At 51.0% G+C, this 24,327-nt stretch overlaps 2 protein-coding genes across 2 annotated transcripts; one reads left to right on the top strand and one right to left on the bottom strand.

The window, feature by feature from the left end:
• Positions 1-11,279: 11,279 nt before the first annotated feature.
• On the top strand, positions 11,280-15,820 carry SHFL (shiftless antiviral inhibitor of ribosomal frameshifting). Its single transcript, XM_057709060.1, has 8 exons — positions 11,280-11,607; positions 12,072-12,195; positions 12,385-12,434; positions 13,800-13,838; positions 13,982-14,131; positions 14,617-14,720; positions 14,846-15,000; positions 15,530-15,820. The coding sequence occupies exons 1-8, from the start codon at positions 11,587-11,589 to the stop codon at positions 15,745-15,747; spliced, it is 861 nt and encodes a 286-aa protein (XP_057565043.1). The 5' UTR covers positions 11,280-11,586; the 3' UTR covers positions 15,748-15,820.
• On the bottom strand, positions 15,783-19,364 carry ANGPTL6 (angiopoietin like 6). Its single transcript, XM_057709055.1, has 5 exons — positions 18,681-19,364; positions 17,774-17,951; positions 17,064-17,251; positions 16,722-16,992; positions 15,783-16,225 (listed from the first exon to the last, which is right to left on the bottom strand). Exons 1-5 carry the CDS (start codon positions 19,254-19,256, stop codon positions 16,035-16,037), a joined length of 1,404 nt encoding a protein of 467 aa, XP_057565038.1. The 5' UTR covers positions 19,257-19,364; the 3' UTR covers positions 15,783-16,034.
• Between the last annotated feature and the right edge of the window lie 4,963 nt (positions 19,365-24,327).

The raw sequence follows: 24,327 nt of genomic DNA, 5'->3' as shown, positions 1-24,327 counted from the left end.
TCCCTGGTGCCACAGTGGTTAAGAATCCGCCTGCCAATGCAAGAGACACAAGTTCAATCCCTGGTCTGGGAAGATCCCACATGCCGCAGAACAATTAAGCCCGTGTGCCACAACTACTGAGCCTGCGCTCTAGAGCCTGCGAGCCACAGCTACTGAGCCCACGTGCTGCAACTACTGAAGCCTGCGTACCTAGAGCCAGTGCTCCCCAACAAGAGAAGCCACCGCGATGAGAAGCCCAAGCACCTCAATGAAGACTAGCCCCCCCACAACTCTGCTCACCACAACTAGAGAAAGCCTGTGCGCAGCAATGAAGACCCAACGCAACCAAAAATAAATAAAAATAAAATAAAAGTAATTAATTAAAAAACCCTGAAAGAAAAAAAATTGTTAAAGGAATTTCTTCGCACAGAAGGGAAATAATACCAGGAGGAAAGCTGGAACTTCAGGAACAAAGACCAACAGAAATGGTATATCTCTGGGTAAATATAATAGACTATTTTCCTTCTCTTTAAAATGTTTGGGGACTTCCCCGGCAGTCCAGTGGTTAGGACTCTGCACTTTTACTGCCATGGTCCTGGGTTCGATACCTGCTCAGGAAACTAAGATACCACCGCTGCACAGCCAAAAATAAAAATAAAATGTTTGATGGTTGAAAGCAAAAATTAAAACACGAATGACATTTTTCAATGTGTGTAGATGTAACACATGTGACAATTCCAACATAGAGAGGGGGAGAGAAAGGAAACTAAACAGTGGTTCTACACTCCACTTGAAGTGGTAAAATTCTAAATAGACTGTGAAAAGCTAAATATGTATATTGGAATCCCTAGAGCCATCACTAAAAAAGAGAGAGATTGTGAAAAACTCAAGCTAAATTAAAATGGAATACTAAAAAATATTCAAATATAGGCATACCTCATTTATGGCACTTTATCGCATTTTGTAGATACTGCATTTTTTACGCGTTGAAGTTTTGTGGCAACCCTGTGTCAAACAATTCTATTGCCACCATTTTTCCAACAGCATTTGCTCACTTCATGTCTCGGAATCACATTTTGGTAATTCTCACAATGCTTCAAATTTTTTCATTATTATTATATTTATGATGGTGATCTGTGATCAGTGATCTTTGATGTTACTATTGTAACTGTTTTTTGTTTGTTTGTTTTGTATTTTTTTTGGCCGCACCCTGAGGCTTGTGGGATCTTAGTTCCCTGACAAGGGATTGAATCCCAGACCCCACAGTGAAAGCACCAAGTCCTAACCACTGGAATTCCAGGGAATTCCCTGTTTTGTATTTTTTAACTAAGGTACGCACGTTGTTTTTATATATAATGCTATTGCACACTTAATAGACTACAGTATAGTGGAAGCATAGCTTCTTAAAAAAAATGTTTATTATTATTTTGGGACTTCCCTGGTGGCGCAGTGATTAAGAATCCACCTGCCAATGCAGGGGACACAGGTTCAAACCCTGGTCCAGGAAGATCCCATATGCTGTGGAGCAGCTAAGCCTGTGCACCACAGCTACTGAGCCTGTGCTCTATAGCCCACAAGCCACAACTATTGAGCCCACGTGCTGCAACTACTGAAGCCCAGGAGCCTAGAGCCCATGCTCCACAACAAGAGAAGCCACCGCAATGAGAAGCCCACGCACCACAACAAAGAGTAGCCCCCACTCGCAGCAACTAGAGAAAGCCCGTGTACAACAACAAAGACCCAACTCAGCCAATAAATAAATAAATAAATAACAAAAAGTGTAAAATATATATATTATTATTATATTTACTTATTTATTTTGGCTTCGCTGGGTCTTAGTGGCAGCATGAGGGATCTAGTTCCCCAACCAGGGATTGAACCTAGGGCCCCTGCATTGGGAGCTCAGAGTCTTATCTACTGGACCACCAGGGAAGTTCCAAGGATAGCTTTTATATGTACTGGGAAACCAAAAATTTCATGTGACTCTCTTTATTGTGATATTTGCTTTATTGCAGTGATCTTGAACCAAACCTTTAATAACTCCAAGGCATGCCTATAATCCAAAAGAAGGCAGGAAAGAAAAACAAGGAAGAAGAATAAAAAGACAAAAGAGGCAAACAGAGATAAATAATAATATGGTAGGGAATTCCCTGGGGGTCAAGTGGTTAGGACTTGGTGCTTTCACTGCCAGGGCCTGGGTTCGATCCCTGTTTGGGGAACAAAGAGCCCACAAGCCACACAGCACAGCCAATAACAATAATAATAATAATAACAATAATATCAGTCAAGCTTTGAGATGATGGCAATCTCAACAAACATCATGATTGCTACCCTGTGAGAAACCTTAATGCAAAAGCACTTTGTTAAGTGATGCCCAGATTCCTGACCCACAGAAACCACAAGATAATAAAGGTTTGTTGTTTCAGCCGTTAAATTTTTGGGACTAGTTGTTACACAGTACTAGATAGCTAATACAGTGGCCACCTTTGGAAAAGTGTCTGCCACCACCTGGCTCCTGTCCAGCATCTCTGGGTTGTTTGAAACCTCTCAATGAACCTATCTCATTCCTCACTCTCATCAGTGACCCAATTTCCCTGTCCCGCTCAAGCATGGCCAAGTTATATTGGTCACCCAATGAACCATAATGAGCAGGTGGAGGAGGGAGGATTTGATTCCAGGACTGTCTCACTCCAGATCTTGAGTGCTTGGTCATGTTGGCATGCATCTTGCTTCTCTAGCTATGTTGGAAGATAAAAACGAGACATGTCTTGAGAATGATAACTAGTGGTCCGGTGGTTGGGACTCTGTGATTTCACTGCTGAGGGCCTGGGTTCAATCCCTGGTTGGGATACTAGAATCCTGCAAGCTGCACAGCACAGCCAAAAAAAAACAAAAACAAAAGGATAACCGTAGTTTCCTTCTTGCTCTACACATACCCACCACCATCCCCATTATCTTGCAGCCACTGTCAATAAACCGTCACATGACTCTCTCTGCCATTACAATATCACCTCCTTGCTGGAAAGGGATTTGTGTCTGTTTTCTTTGCTTCCAGAGCAATGCCGGGCACTCAGCATTTATTGAGTAGACAAGACCCCATGTCTTCTCACTGCCTCAGCACCTCTAATATGTCTGGGGTGGGCACTGGGAAGTTGCCTTTCAACAAGCCTCTAGTGAGGTCCGGATGCTCTGGAGAGTTGGAGAACTCCCGGTTCAGCTCTTCCTCCCTTCCCCCACCCAACCCCAGGCCGATAGCCTCTCGTGCCACACACGTCACCTTCTTCTGGAATACTCCCCACATGCTCTCTTCTCCCCCAACTGGGTTTACCGGTGCCCTTGGGGCATCCTTGAAGACAGAGTGGGTATCTCCCGTGTCCCATTCTCTCACTTAATCCTACAATAGGCATGAGTGCTATGATCCCATTTTACAGATAAGCCAACCAAGGGCTTTAGTAGGTTCAGTCATGGGCAGAGAGGCATCTTGGACTCTGGTCTGAACCTGACTCTTATAACAAGAGTCAAAACAAACATTTATTATCTATTACGTTCAGGCTCTGATCTAAGCACTTCACACACATGAATGCCTTTCTTTTCCCAGTAACTCTAAGAGATGAGGACTGTTTTCTTCCCATTTCCTAAATGAGAAAACAAAAGCACTGAAAGGGTGAATATCTTCCTTGAGTACCTGGTAACAAAGTTTCTCTTTTAATGCTGAACTCTGTTTGGAAATCTGGATATGTTTTTAAATTACTGTTTTTCTTTGACTATCACCATCATGAAGTTAGAAAAATAAGCAGCTCAAAGAAAAAAGATCTGAAAGGATATACATCAAATTTAACAGAGCTGGGACTTCCCTGGTGGCTCAGTGGTTAAGAATCCGCCTGCCAATGCAGGGGACACAGGTTCAATCCCTGGTCTGGGAAGATCCCACATGCGGTGGAGCAACTAAACCCATGCACCACAACTACTGAGCCTGTGCTCTAGAGCCCACGAGCTACAACTACTGAAGCCCATGGGCCTAGAGCCAGTGCTCCGCAACAAGAGAAGCCACCACAATGAGAAGCCCACGCATCACAACGAAGAGTAGCCCCCGATCACCGCAACTAGAGAAAGCCTGCTTAGAGCAACGAAGACCCAACACAGCCAATAAATAAATAAATAATGGGGCTTATCCTGGGAAGAGGGCAATGAAGAGTTACCATTTCTTCTTGTATTATTATTATTATTACTTTTTAATGATACATGAAGACACTCTAGCAAAAGATTGCCCGAAAGGCAGACATATAGGAAAGAAACTGTGACGAACTATCCACGGTTTGCTTGCACACTCTGGGTCCTCTTTCCTGCAAGTTTATGGACACCCCTATGGCCACAGGCAAAACTATAACTTAAGGTTTTATTTTCCTATGTATATAAAGACTTCCTCTTTCTAAATCAAACATTTCTTTTTCATTTATTTATTTATTTATTTATTTATTTATTGGCTGCGTTGGGTCTTCGTTGCTGCACGCGGGCTTTCTCCAGTTGCAGGGAGCAGGGGCTACTCTTCATTACGGTGTGCAGGCTTCTCACCGCAGTAGCTTCTCTTGTCGAGGAGCATGGGCTCTAGACGCACGGGCTCAGAAGTTGTGGCTTGAGGGCTCTAGAACACAAGCTCATCAGCTGTGGCCCACTGGCTTCGTAGTTCCACGGCATGTGGGATCTTCCCGGACCAGAGATCGGACCTGCGTCTGCTGCATTGGCAGGCTGATTCTTAACCACTGTGCCACCAGGGAAGTCCCATAAATCGAATATTTCTTAATGTTTAATTTTCTTTTTTTTTTAAGAACAGGCACACAATTTTTGCAATCAGGAAAAAAAAGGCAGTGTCCTGCTTAGTTTTTTTTTTTTTTAGGGGGGCTGCCCACAAATTTGAAATTTCAAAATGTGAAATATAAAGAGATGAAGTCATCTGGCCACCCCAGCTCCCAGAGCTAAGGGTACCTCATGCACTTTCCCCAATACGTTCCCTGTGAGCTTTCCAGAATGTGGGATCAATGATTGACTGTGGGTATTTCTGCTGCTAGGAGCAGACACGGGGGCCACCACGCCCAGAGCTGGAGCAGAGGACTGTTTTCCCACAGTTCACACCTTAGGAAAAGCAACATAAACCAAGGTGGTGTGGCTGTAAAAATAGCTACATGCTCCTTGGAGGGTTACTATGTTTTGTAGCCTCGAAATCAGCACAATCCCATAAGAATATAATGCAAGCTGCATATGTAATTTTCAATTTTCTCGTTGTCACATCAAAAAGGCAAAACAAAACCAGTGAAATTAAGTATAATAATTTTATTTAGTCCAATATATCTAAAATACCATTTCAATGTGAAATCAGTACAAAAACTCAGTGATGTGCTATTTCGCATAAATCTTCAAAATCCAGCATGCATTTGACACTGACGGCACATCCGGATTAGGACCTGCTACGTTTCAAGGGCTGAAATGCCACATGTGACCAGTGGCTACACTTTCAGACAGCCCAGTTCTAAAAGGTTTATCTAAAGCTCATGGGATCTTCGCAACAACTCTATTGCCATTTCAGAGATGGGGAAACTGAAGTCCAGAAAGGCGAAGAAATTGCTGAAAGAGCGCAATGGACTCAAACCAAGACTGTCTGTTTCCAAAGTGTGCCCCCTTGACCTCTCATCCTCAGTTCCTGGAAGGAGCATTGCAGTCAGCTGGCCTGAGTTCAAGTCCTGAGTGTGCCACTTACGAGCCAGGTGCCTGCACGATTTGCTTAATCGCTCTGAAATTCAGATTCTTCATCTGAAAAAGGGATGCTGGCACCTAAGCCAGAAGGCTGAGAGATGACTTGATACCCTAAAGCCTGGAGGATACTCCACAGAGAGCCTGGTGCCCAGCTGGCCCCTGGGTACACTCAGGCTCTTTTAGCTGCTGTGATTTCTCCACTTACCAAATTCATTTGAGCAGAGTCCCAAACAAGCCACCCAACTTTTGCACATAATGCATTCTTTTTTTTTTTTTTTCATTTTATTTATTTATTGGCTGAGTTAGTTCTTTGTTGCTGCACACGGGCTTTCTCTAGCTGCTGAGAGCAGAGGCTACTCTTCATTGTGGTGCAAGGGCTCCTCGATGTAGTGGCTTCTCTTGTTGTCGAGCACAGGCTCTAGGCATGTGGGCTTCAATAGTTGTAGCACATGGGCTCAGTAGTTGTGGCTCATGAGCTTTAGAGCACAGACTCAATGGCTCCGTGCCATGTGTAATCTTCCCAGAGCAGGGCTCGAACCCTCCATTGTCAGACAGATTCTTAACCACTGCGCCACCTGGGAAGTCCCATAATGCATTCTTGGAAATGCGTTTGAAGCTGATTTTGCAAAACTCAAACAATAGATTTCTGTGCTATAAAGGACATTCCATTTACTAAGGACTACACAAATTATGAAATCCCAAATTACCTCTCACCTCTTACGTGTCACTGTCAAAGACAGATTTCCAGGGTTTTGTACATGTTATTTTAAAAAGTAATTGGATTTGTCTTCTTGTGTATTTTCTTGGTTTTCATTACAAAAGTGATGGATGCTTGTTGCAAAAAAAAATTCGATCATTAGAGAAAGTAAAGGTGGCATGGAGATCCACATGCAGAAACGCATACAAGGACTTCTTAAGTGGTGCAGTGGTTAAGAATCCACCTGCCAATGCAGGAGACAGGGGTTCGAATCCTGGGCCAGGAAGATACCACATGCCACGGAGCAACTAAGCCCATGCGCCACAACTATTGAGCCTGTGCTCTAGAGCCTGTGAGCCACAACTATTGAGCCCGTGTGTTGCAACTACTGAAGCCCTCATGCCTAGAGCCCACGCTCTGCAACAAGAGAAGCCACGGCAATGAGAAACCCACGAACCACAAGGAAGAGTAGCCCCTGCTCACTGCAACTAGAGAAAGCCCGTGTGCAGCAAAGAAGACCCAACTAGCCGATAAATTTATTTATTTATTTATTTATTTATTTATTTATTAAAAAGAAGAAGAAGAAAGAAAAGAATGCACACAAATGTTTTGTGTGTGTGCTCAGGGAGGGTCAGCTGTCAAAGCATCAGAATACAGAAGTTGAAAGAGACAAAATAGCACACAATCTTCTGAGATTTCATACACATACACAGACACACGCACATAATGAACTACAAGGATGAAAATTTTTTTCTGAGCTATAAATAATGAAAAACAAATACTGATCAACCATGCTAGAGAAAAGATAAATTGTTTGTATTCTCTCTATAGAAAATATTGCAACTCATTGTCATATGAAGAGTCAATTCAAGGGTACCTAGCCATAAAATGTGGGGGAAAAAATTTCGGAGAGGCATGCCTGACAGTTAATTAATAAAAATGTTTTGTTATTAAAAACATAGCACACAGTGCTTTAGTAGGTGTTGCCGAGTTGCCCTCTCCAAAGGTTCTACCAAGGGATGCCCTTTCCAACCAGCAGTTTAGAGATTTCCCATTTCCCAACATCTCTAATTCTGGGCATTCCTAAATTTCTTCATTTGGTTAAACTGAAAGGGGACCTCCCCAGCGGTCCAGCAATAAAGACTCCTGGCTTCCACTTGACGGGGCGTGGGTTCTATCCCTAGTCAGGGAACTAAGATCCTGCATGCCTCGCGGCAGGGTCAAATTAATTAATTAATTAATTAAACTGAGGAGGAAATTGACTAGGATGCAAAAAGCACACATGCTCCAATCATGTCCATTTTCTCCACAATTAAACATACGGTCACACAGCGTACACCACAAAAGGTCCAACTGAAGGTCAAGATTGGCTGCTTTGGGCATGAGCTTCCCCTCCCTCCACTCTCCCCACCACTCACTAAGCCCCAGCCATTATGGCCTATAGATTCCTGCAATAGACCCAGCCCCTTCCCACCTCAGGGCCTTTGCACATGCTGCTGTCTCTGCCCTGCACCTCTTCACCTAGGTAGTTCCTATTCATCCTTTGGAGGGACACCCCCTGCTTGAGCAGGTTCTTGAACCTGTCTTCCCTTTTGTAATAATATTACCCCTTTTACAGTATTGCTATGAGGACCAAATGAGATACATAGTTTAAAACCCTTGATATAATGTTTCAGAAAGTGTTAAGATTTCAGTTCAATGGGACTTCATTGGTGGTCCAGTGGTTTCCTCTCAGAGCTTTTACTGCCAGGACCCCCAGTTCAATCCCTGGTCAGGTAAATAACATACCACAAGCCACGTGGAGAGGTTAAAAAAAAAATACAGTTCAAGAGGCACCTCCCCCATGAAGCCCTCCCTGACCACCCTACCCAGTTCAGGGTCCCACGTGTTATCATTTCTCATGGATCTCTCAATTTCTCTTTTTTGGTACCTATCATAAATATAAATAACTACTTGCAATATCAACTGCTTCATGTTTCTCTTTCCCATTAAGACTATGACTCCGGAAGGGCAGAAATGTTACCTGGCACCATGCCTGCCCGATAGAAGGCACTTGATGCATGTCTGTCAAATTAATGAATGGATGGAATTAAATGGGCTCCATCTTTGGCTCAGTTATACTAAAGCGTCACAGGCTACACTTCTTATCACTATTATCAGCACATCCATTTTCCCCCTTTCCACACCTTTTTATAAAGACAAAGGATAAAATGCAGTAATGTTCACATCACTGTACAACCAAGCCACACCTGACCAGACAGACCAAGACAGCCACAAAGCTCACACAGAACTGTTGGTGGGTGCACAGCACCCCCATGTGACTGCTGGGAATCTTTGTTTTTCTGGTCATCTACAAATGCCAAAATTCAATACTCAAGTTGTATCTTTGTGCTTCTGGATTGACTCTCACCCTTCTGCTCTGTACCCTAAGAGGCTGACTGCATGACCAGCTCCCTTACCTTCCTTGCCTTCTGGTGCAGCCAGTGAGAGGCTCCAGCAGGAGATAGGAGGGGAGGAGGGGAGAGAAGGCAGGGTCTTTACTCCCCTCTCCCTAAACATAGACTGGAACTAGTGACTCGATTTTCACACACAGGTTGTGGCAGCAGAAGTGATGCTATGGGACTTTTGAGGCTAGGTCATGAAAAGATACAACTTCCACCTGGCTTTCCTGCTCTTGGATTGCTTCCTCTGGGAGGCCAGCTGCCAGGTTGGGAGCATCAAGCTCAAGCAGCCTAAGCAGGGAGGAATTGAGGCATCCCGCCAACAACCAGCACCCACCTGCCAGTCATGTGAGCCACATCGAAAGCAAGATCCTCCAGCCCCAGTCAAACTTTCAGATGACCTCAGCCCCAGTCAACATCTTGACTACAACCTTATGGAGACCCTGAGCCAGAAAGCCCAATAAAGCCATTCCTGGATTCCTGACCCACAAAAAACTATATGAACTGATAAGGGTTTATTGTTTTAAGCCACTACATTTGGGGATAATTTGTTATGCAGCAATGGAGAACTACAACACCTGGTAACGAGAGTCCCAGGCTTCCACCTCTACCTGGAACTCTCTTCCCCCACATCCTTCAGGTCTCCCCTCAGATGTTACTTCCTTCAGCCTTTCCCAAACTCCTTTATCAACCGCACCCCACCCCAGCCCCAGTTCATTTTTCATCCTGGCATGTATTCTCTCCTATCCTATTACATATTTGTTTCTTGTCTGTCTCCCCCACTAGAATGCTAGCTCTATGAGAGCAGGGATCTTTGTTTTCTTTGATGCTTGTCCACAGTGCCTTGAACAGTGCCTGGTACAGAGTAAGTTCTCACTGTGGTGGCCATTAGGATGAGAAACTAGCAGACCTGAGTTGTGTCAGGGCTGGATCAGACTCCGACCCGTTACCTGCCTGCTCTGTGCCAACCCTGACCAAGGGATGGGATGTAGCTGTGACCTCCCCCTCCACTGGGTAAGTAGTAATTGGAAACTATAATGGGAGAACCCCTCCACACCTCCCCACTTCCCTCAGGATAAAATCCCAGGTCTTCTGTGCTGCCTACAGCCCTCCGCCTCTCCCCCATCCCTGCCTAAAATCCCACCACTCAGCCATAAAGAACCAGGAAGTGTTTACATTCTCTAATGGAGTAGATTCCAGTGAGTGGTGCATAGACCCCACAAACAAAACTTTGGGGTTCAAGTAGAAAACATTATCACATTTATACTTTTAATCTTTTTTTTTTTAGTTTGCTAAGGAATGTCATTATGTAATAAATACATTATTATAAAGTGATCTACAGAACCTCGTAGTTAATTGTATTTGTATGTAATTTATAAACAACTATGGCTCTGGGGGTTGAGCTTCAACGTTTTTACTGATAGAGGTGCATGTTGGAAAACAATGTTGGGAGTCATTTATCCTAATGCAATTCTGATACCTCCAGAGGACACTTGGCAACGTGTAGAGACATTTTCAGTTGTCACAACTGGGGCAGAGGTTACCCTGGCATCTAGTAGGTTGAGGCCAGCGATTCTGCTAATAGTCCTACGATGCACATAGCCGGCCCCCACTACAAAGAACCATCCAGCCCCAAAAGCCAATACTGCCGAGGTTGAGAAGCCCTGGTCTAAAGCGCTAGACTCTCTAGATTCTGGGGTCTTTGCACGGCTAGCTGCTTCCCTCCCCCCACTCCGTTCTTCACCTGCTGAGACCTCACACTTCCAGGACTCCTCCAAGAAGCCATTTCTGATACCACGAGACTGGGCCAGAGCCCCTCCCCCCACCCCCCATGCTGGGTTAAAATTGTCCTGGTCCCCCGGGGTTCTTAATCTTCCGTTTTACAGTGCAAATTCCCTAGAACCCCTAGACAGCCGATTCTGCAGGACGGCTAGGGACCAGGAATCGGTATTTTTAGCAAGCACCTCCTCCTTCCCCCTCAACTGTCTACCCCTTCATATTCTGCACATCGTATGTGTCCCAGGGACTAGCTGAGTGTCTATAGCATGCCAGGCGCTACTAAGTGCTCTACCCGGGGTCTGGAATCCTGGCACGCGCGCGCGCGCTCACACACACACACACACACACACACACACGCACACACACATACTCCCCAGGATGTAGCCACTATCTTCATCCCCATCTTACAGAGGAGTAAACTGAGGTTCAGAGAGGGGACGTGGCAAGGTAAGAGGCTCAAAGCGAGAAAGGGGTCCAGGTCCCACTTAGCGCCTGATTCCTGGGGGAGGGGAGGGGACAGAGCGATGAACTGGGGGAGCGCAAGCTAGCGGGGGCCGGGAGACACGCCGCGGCCTTCAGATGCGGCCCCGCCCCCACGAGGGACGTGAAGACGCGGACCCCGCGCAGCGTGGGGACATGTGACCGACTGCAGAGGCCGCGCCGCCTCCCCCGCCCGAGGTCTGCGCGCTTCGCCGCAGGGTGCAGATCGGGGGCGCCCGCCTGGGTTTGGGGCGCAAGGGCAGAGGCGGAGCCAGGGCGGAGCCAGCGCGCCCCGTCCCCCCCTTTCCAATCGAAAGCGAAACAGAGGGCTGGAAAGGAAGGGAGGGGCCTGCCTGGATGCCCCGCCCCCTGCCCTGCGCGGCGGCTGCACCGACGGGCGCGCCCAGGTAGGGGGGCGCTGAGCGCGCAGTGCGGACCCTCGCGGGTACATGAGCCGCCACCATGTCTCAGGAAGGTGTGGAGGTAGGAGATGGCTACAACTGGGCCGGGGACCTGCGAGAGATGCGGGGGAGGAGCTGGGGACGCAGAGGGGGTTTCGCAGTTCCTGAGGACTCCATCCGAAACCCAGACCTTCCCCCAGGCTGGCCCTCGTCCCCCGCAGAAAGGAGAGTGACCGCCACATGCCCCAGAGCGAAATGCGGCCTCCTCGAGGAAAAGCGGGGGCTGCTGGGTCAAGGGTCAGAGGCCACGGGTTACCTGGCCAGCCTCCTCCCTTAGCCTGGGACGCTCACCCTAGTCCGCTCCCTCCCCCAGTGCCCTGTGGGGACTTTGGCTTTTTCCAGGAAATGCAGCAGAGGGATGGAGGGGGGGTTGCGGAGGCCAAAACCAAGGGTCAAGTTCAGGCCATGAAAAAGGATCCCTAGGGATGGAGGAGGGGCAATCGCGCCTCTCATCCCTCCATCGGAGCGCCCCTGTCCCTACCCCAGCTGGAGAAGAGCGTCCGGCGCCTCCGGGAGAAGTTTCATGGGAAGGTATCCTCCAAGAAGGCGGGGACTCTGATGAGGAAATTTGGCAGCGACCATACCGGAGTGGGGCGCTCCATCGTGTACGGTGAGCAGGCTGGGGTCCTGCCTGGTGGGGGTTCCGCTGGGAAGCGGGGAGGGGGTGTGGTCTGTGCTGAGGTAGGAAGAGGCGATGAGATCATCTCTTTGGGGGGGGCGGTCCGTATCGGGGTTCCGGCCCTGAAACTCCCACAGGATCTTTCAAGGGCCCTTCACTTACACTTACTCTCCCCACCAGGGGTAAAGCAGAAGGATGGACAGGAACTGAGTAATGACCTGGATGCCCAGGTAAACCGCCCCCTCCCCTCAAAGGATGTGGTAAGGGGAGGAAGAACAGAAGGGTCAGGCCCACCTATGGCAAGCCCCCTCTGTGCCTTGTCAGTTCACAACTCATGGTCTAGCCTCATTCACTTATTCACCTCTCAGTCTTGTATCTGGCCAGGGAGCCTGCAAACAGTAGGTGCTCATTACATGCTGATTGTATTAAATGGAGGAGAGAGACAAATTAAGCAGTGAAACAAATCAGGATTAATGTCATTACAGAAGAGCCAAAGAGATCAGGGAAGGTTTCCTGAAGGAGGTGGTACCAGGTTCTTCAAGACTAGGGAGGAGTGATCTCTGGGAAGGTGAAGGGTTGGAGAGGGTCCTGCTGGAAGAGGGGGTGGCGTGGAAAAAGGAACACGCAGACAGGCTGGGATGAGCAGGAGACTGGGGAGGAGAGAGGGGCAGGGGAGCCCATGTGAATGAATGAATGAAAGGCTTTGCATGGCCACTTTGCCCCTTCGATGGCTTTGGTGGCTGGTGCACTGGTTTGCCTGTCTGAAAGTCCCGGCACAGCGTTGTTAAAGAGTATAATAAAGTATGTAATATACTCTTAACATTTATATAGTTATAGTTATGCATATAATGAGTATGATAAAAATAGCAAAAAGTATCATTGATTGAGCACTTCCCCTGTGGCAGGACTCCAGGAATGTTACCTGTTGACTTATTTCATTGCCACAGGTCCTGTGAAACAGGTCCTATTATTTATCCTGTCCATTTTACAGATGAAGAAACTGAGACACAGGGTGATGAAGTCACTTGCCAGGTTCATGCTGAATGCAGGTGGCAGCTGGGATTTGAACCTGCGCCACCTAGAGTCAGATCCTGGGCTCTTAGACGTCCTTCATTAGGGGGAGGGGGCTTGGCCACGCCCCCACAGCTGGAAGTGATGAAGCCAGGATTCCAACTTGCGACTGAGTCCAGAGCTCAAGCACTTAGCCTAAAGCAGCATGGCCTCAAAGAGGTGACCTGTCACAAGGCCAACACGTGTGTGGCATTTGCCGGCAGGAAGGGAGCATGGGGTCCAGGCCTCTTCCGCCAGACTCACTCAGGGTAATCTCAGGCAAGCCCTCTCCCGGCCCTGGGCCTCAGTATTCCCATCTGATCAATGGGGATAACAGGTGTGCCCACTTCTCAGGGTTGCTATAAGGACAACTGAAGTCACACATCCTGCCCTCAGGAAGTGGACACTGCTCAATCAACTCCTTCTGAGTTAGGGACACCCTACTCTTCTCTGGGGCCAGGACCTTCTAATTGTGCAGAAGCCCCACCCCCAGAAAAGAGGCATAAGCCACATCACCAGCTTCTGCCCCTGGTGTTTCCACGCAGGACCCCCCAGAAGACATGAAGCAGGACCGGGACATCCAGGTGAGTCCAGGGTGTGGGACGGGGAGGTAAGCAGGGAGGACATCCATGGGGGTCTCCACAGGTGAGAAGGAGGGACATTGTAGAGGTAGGAAGGGGAGAAGAGAGCTGACCACCCTCTCGGCCCCACCCACCCCATTCTGCAGGCGGTGGCGACCTCCCTCCTGCCACTAACAGAAGCCAACCTACGCATGTTCCAACGTGCACAGGAAGACCTCATCCCTGCTGTGGACCGGCAGTTCGCCTGCTCCTCCTGTGACCATGTCTGGTGGCGCCGCGTGCCCCAGCGGAAGGAGGTGATAACCCAACCCCTGACCTTGGTTCTGTCCCGGCTCCACTCCCAACCCCTACTCTCAGTGTCCAAATCTCTGCCCTAAGAACATCAGCCTCTGAGAACACAACCCCGGACCTCCAACCTCAGAGATCAACCCCAGTCTCAGACCCCAAGCCCCATCCACTGTGCTGGAATTTCAACTTGACATTCAACATGAGAAGCTCAACTCTTACCCCATAGCCTGACCTCTGACAACGCAGTTTGACAGCTACCACAGAAATCAAACCTGACCCCCAAACCACAACCCCAAATCTGGCTTATGAAGCCCCTGACTAGTGGTATGCTTCTGGTAAATGCCTAATAACTTGCTCTTGTGGGGCCGAGGCGACCCCAGATTTACTCGTGTTTGCCCATTTCCATAGTGTAAATCTTCTCACTCTGGGCAACATCAAGCTATCGGTGCCCACCTCTGAGAGCGAGCGCCTGCTCCCCTCTCTGCACCCCCAGGTGTCCAGATGCAGGAAATGCCGGAAGCGCTACGAGCCGGTACCCAGTGACAAGATGTGGGGCGTGGCTGAGTTCCACTGCCCGAAATGTCGGCACAACTTCCGGTGAGGGCGCTGACCCCGCCCCCACCCCCTCCTCGGCCCTGCCCCCCCCAGCCCCGCCCCTCCCTGCCCTGGCCCCACCCTGGCCCAGCTGGCCCTTGGACCCTCACGGCCCTGCCCGCCCCCAGGGGCTGGGCACAGATGGGGTCCCGGTCCCCCTGCTACGGGTGCGGCTTCCCCGTGTATCCGACACGGATCCTCCCTCCGCGCTGGGACCGGGTCACGGATCGCCGCAGCACCCACACCCACTCCTGCTCGGCTGAGGACTGCTACAATCGGAGAGGTGAGGGCCTGGCGCGTCCCCATGGCCTTCCCCCCACGCCGGGCAATCTACTTGGCCTTGACTCCTGGGACGTCCACCTCTGAGGCTTTTAAGTACCAAGGTCTCTGCCTGTTTCTTCCACATATCTCCTAAGGCCTCAGTCCTGGAGGCCCTTTCATCTCCCATTTCCACATCTTGCACAGTCCTCCAGCCTCCTTACCTTCAGGTCACTCAGGACCTCTGCCCCTAACACCCATCTCCCATGGCATCAGCCACCTTCCACGTTCCCGCCCAGGCTCTGTGGTTTCACTCTGGTGGCCCACACCCGTGGACTCTGCCCCTGTGTTCTCTATGTTCTTGACTCCTGTTCTGTCCTCTGTAGTCTCAGGTGATGCCCATGTCCCTAGGTCTCCTGTAGCTTCAACACCTGTGACTTCCACCTCTGAATTTCCTGTACCTCTGGCCCCAGAGCCTGTGACCTCAGTCCCTCCCCTCCCCCGAGCTCCCCATGGCCTCAAGCCCCAGGACCTCAGAACCTCTCCCTCCCCAGAGCCCCACGTGCCTGGGACGTCCTGCGCGCACCCCAAGAGCCGGAAGCAGAACCACCTGCCCAAAGTCCTGCACCCCAGCAACCTCCACATCAGCAGTGGCTCCACTGTGGCCACCTGCCTGAGCCAGGGGGGCCTCCTGGAAGACCTGGACAACCTCATTCTGGAGGACCTGAAGGAGGAGGAGGAAGAGGAGGAGGAGGGCGGGCACGGGGAGTGACCCCTGCCAGGTGCAGATGCAAACCAGACACGGTGTGTGGATATTTTGTGTTGTTATAAAATATGAGCTCAAACCGAGATCTAAATGCCCTTGGGGAGCCGTCTGGGTCCAGGATATTGGCAGGGGGATTCCTGGGTGCCGTTTTCAGGGTCCTGGGGAGCAGATCCACACAAGAAGAGAGCTGTGGGACACGGCCTGCACTGAGTCACGAAGGAGGTGTGACCATGACAACTTGGGCTCCTGCTGACACACATCCCCTGTGACCTGGGGGACAGATGGACAGATGGTCACAGCCTCAGGGGCCTGATGAGCATGGCAGCCTTCTTGAGAGAGTAAGCTCCACCACGAAACTCGGCCCAGTAGACGCCGTCCTGGTAGCGGCTACGGTAGTGGCCACCACGATGCCACACACCATTAAGGTTGGAGTGGGCACAGGCATGGTACCACCAGCCTCCCCGCTGGTACAGGGCGCAGTTGCCTGAGGAGAGAGAGAATCCATGTCTTCTCACCAGAATAAAAACCTCTACCAGCACCTTACTAGTATAAGGCTTTTGCCAGGTATCCTCTGTCCCCCTACTTTCTTCACAGTAATAGCCTTAATTTCTTCCTTATCCCCTTACCAAAGTACAAGTCACATTTTCCCCACCCTTTCTGCAAACTAGGAGCTTTACCTCTCATTCCTTTATCAGGGAAAACAACCTTCCCTACTTCCTTTCTAGAATTAAGAGTCCTAGCTCTCATAGCTCCACCTACCCCCCCACCCCCCACCACCATTCATGAACCAGGAGTCCTGATTCTTATTGCCTCATGAGAGAATGAATCTGGACTCCCCACCTCCTCACCAAAATAAGAGTCCTGTCCACAATTCTCTTGTTTACCCTGATCCTTACCAGAGGGAAGTCTTACCCCACCCCCTTTCATTTCCTCACTAAGTCTCCTATCCCGCCCATACCACCAGAATAAGAGCTCTTTACCAGAATAGGAGTCTCGGTCCCTATCCACGGTGCTGAAAGGCTTGTCATTGTGCCAGGAAAGAGAGTCTCCAGCATCTCCATGGTACTGGCCAAGCCTCAGGCGGTAGTAGTCACTCTCAGGCTCCAGGGAAAAACCATCATAGTGGGCGCGTGCCCGGCGGCCACCCCAGTCCTCAAGGAGCACCAGTAGCTCATGGTCCCCACGGCTGGTCAGCTGATGCACAGGTTCAAGGCCCAGCCAGTATTCCCCATCAGGCTGCCCAAAGCCCACCTGGCAGAGCAGGGAAGTCAGAAGCAGGTCCCCTTCCGCTGCCCAGGCTTGCCCCACCCACCTGTGCCCACCTTGTAGTGCTGCCAGGTAGTGAAGAAGTTGACGGAGCCATCTTGCCGCCTCTGGATCACAGTCCAGCCTCCACCCTCCAGCTGTTGCTCACACCATGCTGACACCACATGCCGGCCCATTTGTAGCTCATACACTCCGCTCTGTCCATGGCCTGCCTGGCGGGCCTCTGCACAGTCCCGCCATGGGCCTATGGGCACAGGGATATGGGACAGGCACAACCTGGACCAGTCAACCCCTTACTGGAGTAAGAGTCCTGATTCTCACTGGTTCCCTCACCAGAACAGTAGTCCTCTCCTATCACCTATCCAGAATAAAAGCCCCAACACCCCTTTTCTTACCTATATAAGACTCTGAGTCACTCTTTCTCATTAGAGCAAGTTGGAGCCTGGGATTCTTAAATCCTCCTTCTGTGGTCTCTTCACCAAAATAGAGCTCTTGAACACAGCCCTCTGAATTCCCTCAAATTAGCAGTCCTAAATCCCCTGCCCTCTCGTCAAAATAAGAGTACCTCTCCTATTTTCACACCATCGTGAGAATTTTGGTCTTTATCAAAGTAAGAGCCATATCTCCCTGTTCCATCATCAGAATAAAAGCACCATTTCCTCCAGTCTCCTCAGCATGAGAGGAATCTGGCATTAAAGACTCTACCTGTGCTGCCCTGCGAATCTCCTGGCTCCCCACACCCCCAACAGCCCTGCCCTTGTCTTACCTGCTGGCTTGGTAGGGACAGCAGGGTGCCCTGAGGGCACAGGAGAGGCCAAGGGCCCCTGTTGTCTCAGCGTCTGGTCTCTCTGGGGTTCTGGAGCTGAGTTTAGCCTCCTGCTGGTGTCATTGGTGCCACCCACCAGACTGACTGGAACCACAGGCACCAGAGGCGGTGGCAGGACCTGGGGTAACCAAGAGAGTCAGATGTGATTACACTAACCCTTAGCCCAGGAGGCTCTGGGCTCCTAAATCTCCCAGCACCCAGATGGGAAGGAGATCAAGCAGGGGCGTGGATCGATCCTCCCAAGCCTAACTCCAGCAGTCAGGAAGAGAGAGAGCTGGGCTTAAACTCCTCCAAACTTCTGTGAAGTAGGGATAATATGAGTACATCCAACAATTAGTACTAACTTACTGAATCCTCCCAACAACCCTGTAAGGTAGGTACTGTCACAAAACCCAAGGCCAGACATAGTCCAGAATTTAGAATTATATGGCAGGAGTTAGTAATACAGGGTCTACCTTTTGTATTACCTAACATCTCCTACAAGGTCTTTGGTCTTTACTCACATATTAATAATATGCTTGATTATAGGATCCTATGAGTTCATATTAGGTAGGTAAGTAAAGACTTTAAGTAGCTATCAGTTGCGTTTTGACCCAAATGAGATACTGGGGGAGAGGTAGGGATCCGGTTTTTGGAGCTTTTTGTATTTCGGAACTACGGATAAGAGATCATGGGGTTGGGACTTCCCTGGCGGTCCACTGGTTAAGACTCGGTGCTTCCACTGCAGGGGGCACGGGTTCTATCCCTGGTCAGGTAACGAAGATCCCGAATGCCGCGCAGCGCGGCCAAAAAAAAAAAAAAATCACAAGTGGCTGCTGTTTGGGGAAGGGGACAGTTTCGGAGTTACCTGCTGCTGCCCGCCCGCACTCCCCGGGCACAGGCGTTCCAGGCGGGCGATGAGGCCACTCTGCTGGCTGACCAGCTGTGCCAGCTCGCGGAACTTGACGTCCAGCTGGTGGAAGCGGGCGGCGGCGCGCTGCGCCTCGGCGGAGGCGTTCAGCACGCGCTCCCCGAGCAGCGCCAGCGCGGCGGCGGGCTCCGCCCCCGGGCCCGGCCCCGCCCCCGGGCCCGCCTCATGCTGCAGCTGCGCGCGCAGCTGGCCCAGGCGCGCGCTCAGGCCGCGGCTCTCCTTGCGCAGCGCGCGCACCTCGCCGGCTACGGCGCCGTCGGCCGTCGCCAGCCGCTGAAGTTCGCGCAGCAGCTCTTCGTGGCGGCCCACGCGCACGCGCAGCGCCGCCACCTCGCTGGCGTTCACGGCCTCCGGCGTCTGGCGTGGTGCAGCCGGCCCGCTCCAGCAGACGGCGCCTGTGAACTTCTGCGGGGGCAGCACGAAGGTGTAGGTGCAGCGCGGGGCGGCTGCGCGTGCCCGCCGCGCGCCCAGCAGGAGCAGCAACTGCAACGCGAGCAGCCGGGGTGCCGACATGGCGGACCTGCAGGCAGAGGATGAACGGGAAGCAGGGGGGACCCCGGCAACCCAGGCTCGACCCCCAAATCTCAGGCCGGGCCAAGACCTATCTGCTCCCACGCGGGAATGCTCACGTGTGCATCTGCGTGGATCAGGGTCCACACACGCCTGCCTGCAACCCTTTCCCTGCCTGGAGCCTGGAGATGCTCAAATAGGATCCAGCCCTGGCCTCGCCACTGAGTTCCAAGCGCCCTGCGGGTCAGTATATCTCGTGCATTCATTCAGCAAGCATTCATTGAGTGCTTACTGTGTGCTGGCCTCAGTTCTGTGCGCTGGGAATACAGTTGGGAGCAAAACACAAAAATCTCTGTCCTAGTGAGCAATGAACAAAATAAACTTAGAATTTAATAGAGTGTTATTAGATGGCCCTAGATACTAAAGATAACAGTAAAAGACTGAGGGGAATTCCCTGGCTATCCAGTGGTTAAGACGCTGCGCTTCCATTGCAGGGGGTATTGTGTTGATCCCTGGTCCGGGAACTAAGATCCCGCAAGCTGTGCCGTGCGGCCAAAAAAACAAACGAAAAGAGAAAACAGTAAAAGACCGAGATATGGGGATATGTGCAGGGGCAATTTGAGAGGAGGGAAGAACTGGAGGACATTTTTGAACGAAGACTTGAAAGAGGTGAGGGAGGAAACCGTGGGGGTATCTGGGGGGAAAATGAGGTCCCTGGAAGGGGGAACAGAAAGTGCAAAAGCCCTGGGGTTGGACCATGCCTGATGTATTTATTAAAGGAACCTGCAGGAGGCCAAAGCAGAAGCCATGGGAAAATGGGTGGGAGAGGGTGAGGAGGGATGAGATGAAAGTCTCACTAACTCAGTCTAATAGCGGACATCCCATTTCCTTTGACCAAAACCCCAGAGTTATCCATGTCTCTTTCTTCATGGCAGATGGAACCCATCAGCCAGGCCTATCAGCTCTTGTGTTTAGACCCTAAATTCCTCCACATTCCCCCCATACTCACACCCTCCCATGATCCCAGCTCAAGACACCATCTGGATTTCCTTACAGCAGCTGCCTCCCAGGTCTCCAGGCTTCCATCCTCAGCCTCTGCTCTGTTGCTCCCACAGTGGCCAGAGGACGCCTGTGAACACCCAAGTGAAGTCACATCCCTCCTCTGCTCAGGACCTCTGTGGCTTCCTTCTCATTCAGAGGAAAAGCTCAAGTCCTCCCTGCAGCTCACAGGCCCTGCATGTTCTCCCCAGTCCCTTCCCTGCCCCCACCTCCCATTCACCCCGCTCACTCTGTTCCAGACACCCTGGCCTCCTGGCTGTTCCTCAAACACACAAGGCATCCTCCAGCCTCAGGGCCTTTGCACTTGCTGTTTCCTCAGCCTGGAATATTGTTCCCTGAATTTATCATGGCTCCCTCTCCCTCCTTATTCAGGTCTCAACTCAGCTGTCTCCTCAGAAGCACTACCATAATCCATCTTTTTTTTTTTTTTTTTGGCTGTGTCGGGTCTTCCTTGCTGCACACAGGCTTTCTCTAGTTGCAGCGAATCTCTTTGTTGCGGTGCACAGGCTTGTCATTGCAGTGGCTTCTCTTGTTTCAGAGCACAGGTTCTAGGCACACGGGCTTCAGTAGTTGTGGCACACAGGCTTAGTTGCTGCACGGCATGTGGGATCTTCCCGGACCAGGGATCAATCCCGTGTCCCCGGCATTGGCAGGCAGGTTCTTAACCACCGTGCCACCAGGGAAGTCCTGTCTTTCTCATTTTAGCATGTATCACTCTGTAATTGCCTTGTTTATTTGCCATTGTTTATGATCTGAATTCCTCCACCAAAGTATCAGCTCCAAGAGACCGAGGCTGGGTTTTGTTCACTGCTCTGTCCCCAGCGCCTCAAACAGTGCCAGGCGTCACACACACCCTGAAACACCCACATGCCCCAAGTCTGCCCACATGCCCCCGCCCGCCTGATGTTCCCTGGCTCCCACAGGTGAGCTTATACAGGTGTCTTTGCTCACGGGTGTATACTTGTGGCCAACAATCCCAGGCCCTGCAGGATCCACACACGGACCCCCGTTGTCTTCATTCCTGGGGTGCACACACTTGCAGCCTCTCAGATGGGGAAGCACATCCCACCCGTGTACACTTGCCAACATTCAGAAAACGTTCCACATGTTCACGTCAGCCCTGTCTGCCTCAAGACCCACTATGTCCAAACACACACATCCTGGTGGCCACACAGGCGTGTGTCCTGCGGGCTTCATCATCACACACGTTGCCTCGTTCACATACTCAGCAAACATTCCTTGAGCACCCATTGTGTGCCTGGAGCTGTTCCAGGAGATGGGGACATAGCTGCGACCAACACAGACAAAACCCCTGCCCTCATGGAGCAGGTTGGGAAAACAGACGGTGGGTAGGTCAAAGATAAGTGCGTAACAGGAAAACAGGGAAGGGGGGTGGGAGACCTGGGCTGGGGGGCATGTTAAATAGAGGAGTCAGACCTCACGGAGAAGATGACACGTGAGTGAAGACCTGAAGGAAGAGAAAGGGAAGAGCATTCAGGCAGAGGGAACAGCAAGTGCAAAGGCCCTGAGGTGGGACCTTGATATGCCCAAGGAATAGCAGGGAGGCCTGTGAGGCTGGAACAGAATGAATGAGGGTGAGAGCAGAAGGAGGTGAGGACAAGGAGGTGATGGGGGCAAAGTGTGCAGGGCTTGTGAGCCTTGAGGAGAATTTGGGGTTTTAATCTGAGTCATATGGGAGCATGGAGGGTTCTGAGCTGCAGAAAGGCATATTCACTACTGCACTCACACCATCCACTAGCTCCCAAAGGCAGAGCAGGGTCCTCTTGTTGCCCCCCACCCCAAAGATACCAGGCCCTCCACAACAGGGATGGGCCAAACCCATTGGAACTGGAGTGTGTGTAACGTCCACTGCCTTCCAGGTTGTCAGTCTGGGGTAAAGAGGAGGCCTGCGGAGGCCCCCGGCCAAGCCGAGGCCCAGGTTTCCCAACAGATTCAGCCTCCATCTGCCTTCCCACCCTCCTGCGCTCTCACCTCTCACGACCAAGACCCCGAGTTGAGCAAGGCCCGCGGCAGACACAAAAAGTCCGAGAAGGAGCTGAGGGTCCAGCAGAGCCTCTGAACTGGAGAAGGGGAGAGGTTGGTGGGAGAGCAGGAGGGAGGAGGGTTGGTAACCACCCCCGGCCACCCAGAGCCTGGGACTAGAGCTGTGATGCTGAGCCCAGGAGCTCCAACTGTAAATATTTAGCATTTCCAGCGTGAGAACAGAGACAGAATTGCCAGAACCTCCTGCCCAGGCCACCAGAGCCTGATAACACAGTTCAGTGCCCTGGACGTTTCCCCCACAGCGGAGCACAGAGCATGGGAGGCTGCAGGCCCTGGGAGGCTGGGTGGATCCCAGCCTCAGACATAGACACACACACACACACACACACACACACACACACACACACACACACAGAACAACAATAACAAATATCATGGCACCTGCTGCCTGTCAGGCATGCCTCTAAACTCTACATTTCGTATCTCATTTAATCCTGGCAACCTGAGCTGGTTTCTGTATGGAGCCACGTTTTACAGCAGAGAACCAAGCCTCAGAGAGGGTTAGCAACTTGCCTATGGTCACACAGCCAAAGAAAGGATCGGCAATGGGATTCAGACCAGGTAGCATGGCTCCAACCTCACACACCCATGTGTGTGCACATAACAGTGCAGCACACAGACACACACAAATACCCAACGGGACATGCAAACCACTGCACAAAGCAGCAAAGATAGACAGATGAAATCGGTGTATGTATATGTATGTGTGTGTGTCCGTGGATTTGCCCAGCACACACAATTATAAAGACACAAGGGAAGGGAATTTCCTGGGGCTCCAGTGGTTAGGACTCCGCACTTCCGCGGTTTCACTGCTGGGGCCCCGGTTTGATCTCTGGTTGGGGAAATAAGATCCCACAAGCCGTGTGGTGTGGTCCAAAACAAAAAACAAAAAAAAGACAGATTTGGACAGCAACTGTTTGTTCAAAGTTTCACACACACATGACGACATGAAAGGAAAATACCCTGTGGGCTGAATGTGTCTGTATCTGTGCGTCAGACACGTACACCCCCAGGTGCATGAGGTCACACACTGGAAAGCACAGAGACACAAACCAGGCACACAGCGAGCCCCTGATACCCGCCAGCCACCCAGCACAAGTTTCCATTTATCTCCCACACACCCTCACATCCTCACACAGTTCAAGTCCTACAGGGACGAAAACAGACAGAAGTAACCACACAGTCATCTCTCTGAGGAACAAAGTGACTCACGTAGAGCCCCCACCAGGCTAGGGTCTCCGACTTGTAAGAAGGCCTCCCCGAGTAGCAGACACACTCTCGGGGAGCAGTCTCCTCCCAGTTCCTACCGTCCTGAACTCGTAACCCGAGTGGCCTCCCGGGCTGAAGGAGGAAATGGTCGTCCCAGATCTGAGAGAGGCTGCCAGGCTGGGCTCTGGGCCTGGGCTGGGGCCCCCAACCCGTAACCCCCTCCGACTTCCCCCACTGGCAGCAGAGAGAGAAGAAACCTTATAAGTCAAGGAGAGGGGCTGACGGGAGAGAGAGTCAGAGAGACAGAGAAAGAGAGACGTGGGAGAGATGGGAGATGAGAAGAGAGAAATGGGGTTGGGACAGAGAAAGGAGAAAGAAACATAGACGATGAAGGAGAAAATTGATGTCAGGGACAAAGCTGGGGAGAGGGAGACAGAGGCGAGGAGAAAAGGGATGGGGGAGGGGGAGACAGAAGAGGGGAGAGGAGAAAAAATTGGAGTTGGGAGACAGGAGACAGAGAGGGGAGGCAAAGGGTGGGGAGGCAAATGGAGAGGGGAGACATGGGGGAAGGAAACAGATGGAACAAGGAGAGAGATGTTGGGGGGGATCTCTTCCCCCCATCCGAAGGTTCTGGGGAAGAAGCCAGAGGCCTGAGGCCAAGGCTGGGGCTTTGAGCGGAAACTGGGAGGGGGTGAATTATTCACGAAGCGCCCGCCTTGCCCTGAATTTCCAGAAGGTGATG

Source organism: Hippopotamus amphibius, chromosome 15 (assembly GCF_030028045.1).
Source record: "Hippopotamus amphibius kiboko isolate mHipAmp2 chromosome 15, mHipAmp2.hap2, whole genome shotgun sequence".
In the NCBI taxonomy this organism is placed as follows: Eukaryota; Metazoa; Chordata; class Mammalia; order Artiodactyla; family Hippopotamidae; genus Hippopotamus; species Hippopotamus amphibius.
This window is presented reverse-complemented; position numbering and strand designations above follow the sequence as displayed.

Bases quoted from the DNA above. Each gene is read 5' to 3' on its own strand.
- SHFL (XM_057709060.1), top strand. From the start codon at position 11,587: ATGTCTCAGGAAGGTGTGGAG. The intron at 11,608-12,071 runs GTAGGAGATGGC...TCCCTACCCCAG, and splicing joins TGTCTCAGGAAGGTGTGGAG to CTGGAGAAGAGCGTCCGGCG. The intron at 13,839-13,981 runs GTGAGTCCAGGG...CCCATTCTGCAG, and splicing joins AGCAGGACCGGGACATCCAG to GCGGTGGCGACCTCCCTCCT.
- ANGPTL6 (XM_057709055.1), bottom strand. From the start codon at position 19,256: ATGTCGGCACCCCGGCTGCTCGCGTTGCAGTTGCTGCTCCTGCTGGGC. The intron at 17,952-18,680 runs GTAACTCCGAAA...TGGTTACCCCAG, and splicing joins GTGCGGGCGGGCAGCAGCAG to GTCCTGCCACCGCCTCTGGT. The intron at 16,226-16,721 runs GTAAAGAGCTCT...CTCTCTCCTCAG, and splicing joins GGACCGAGACTCCTATTCTG to GCAACTGCGCCCTGTACCAG.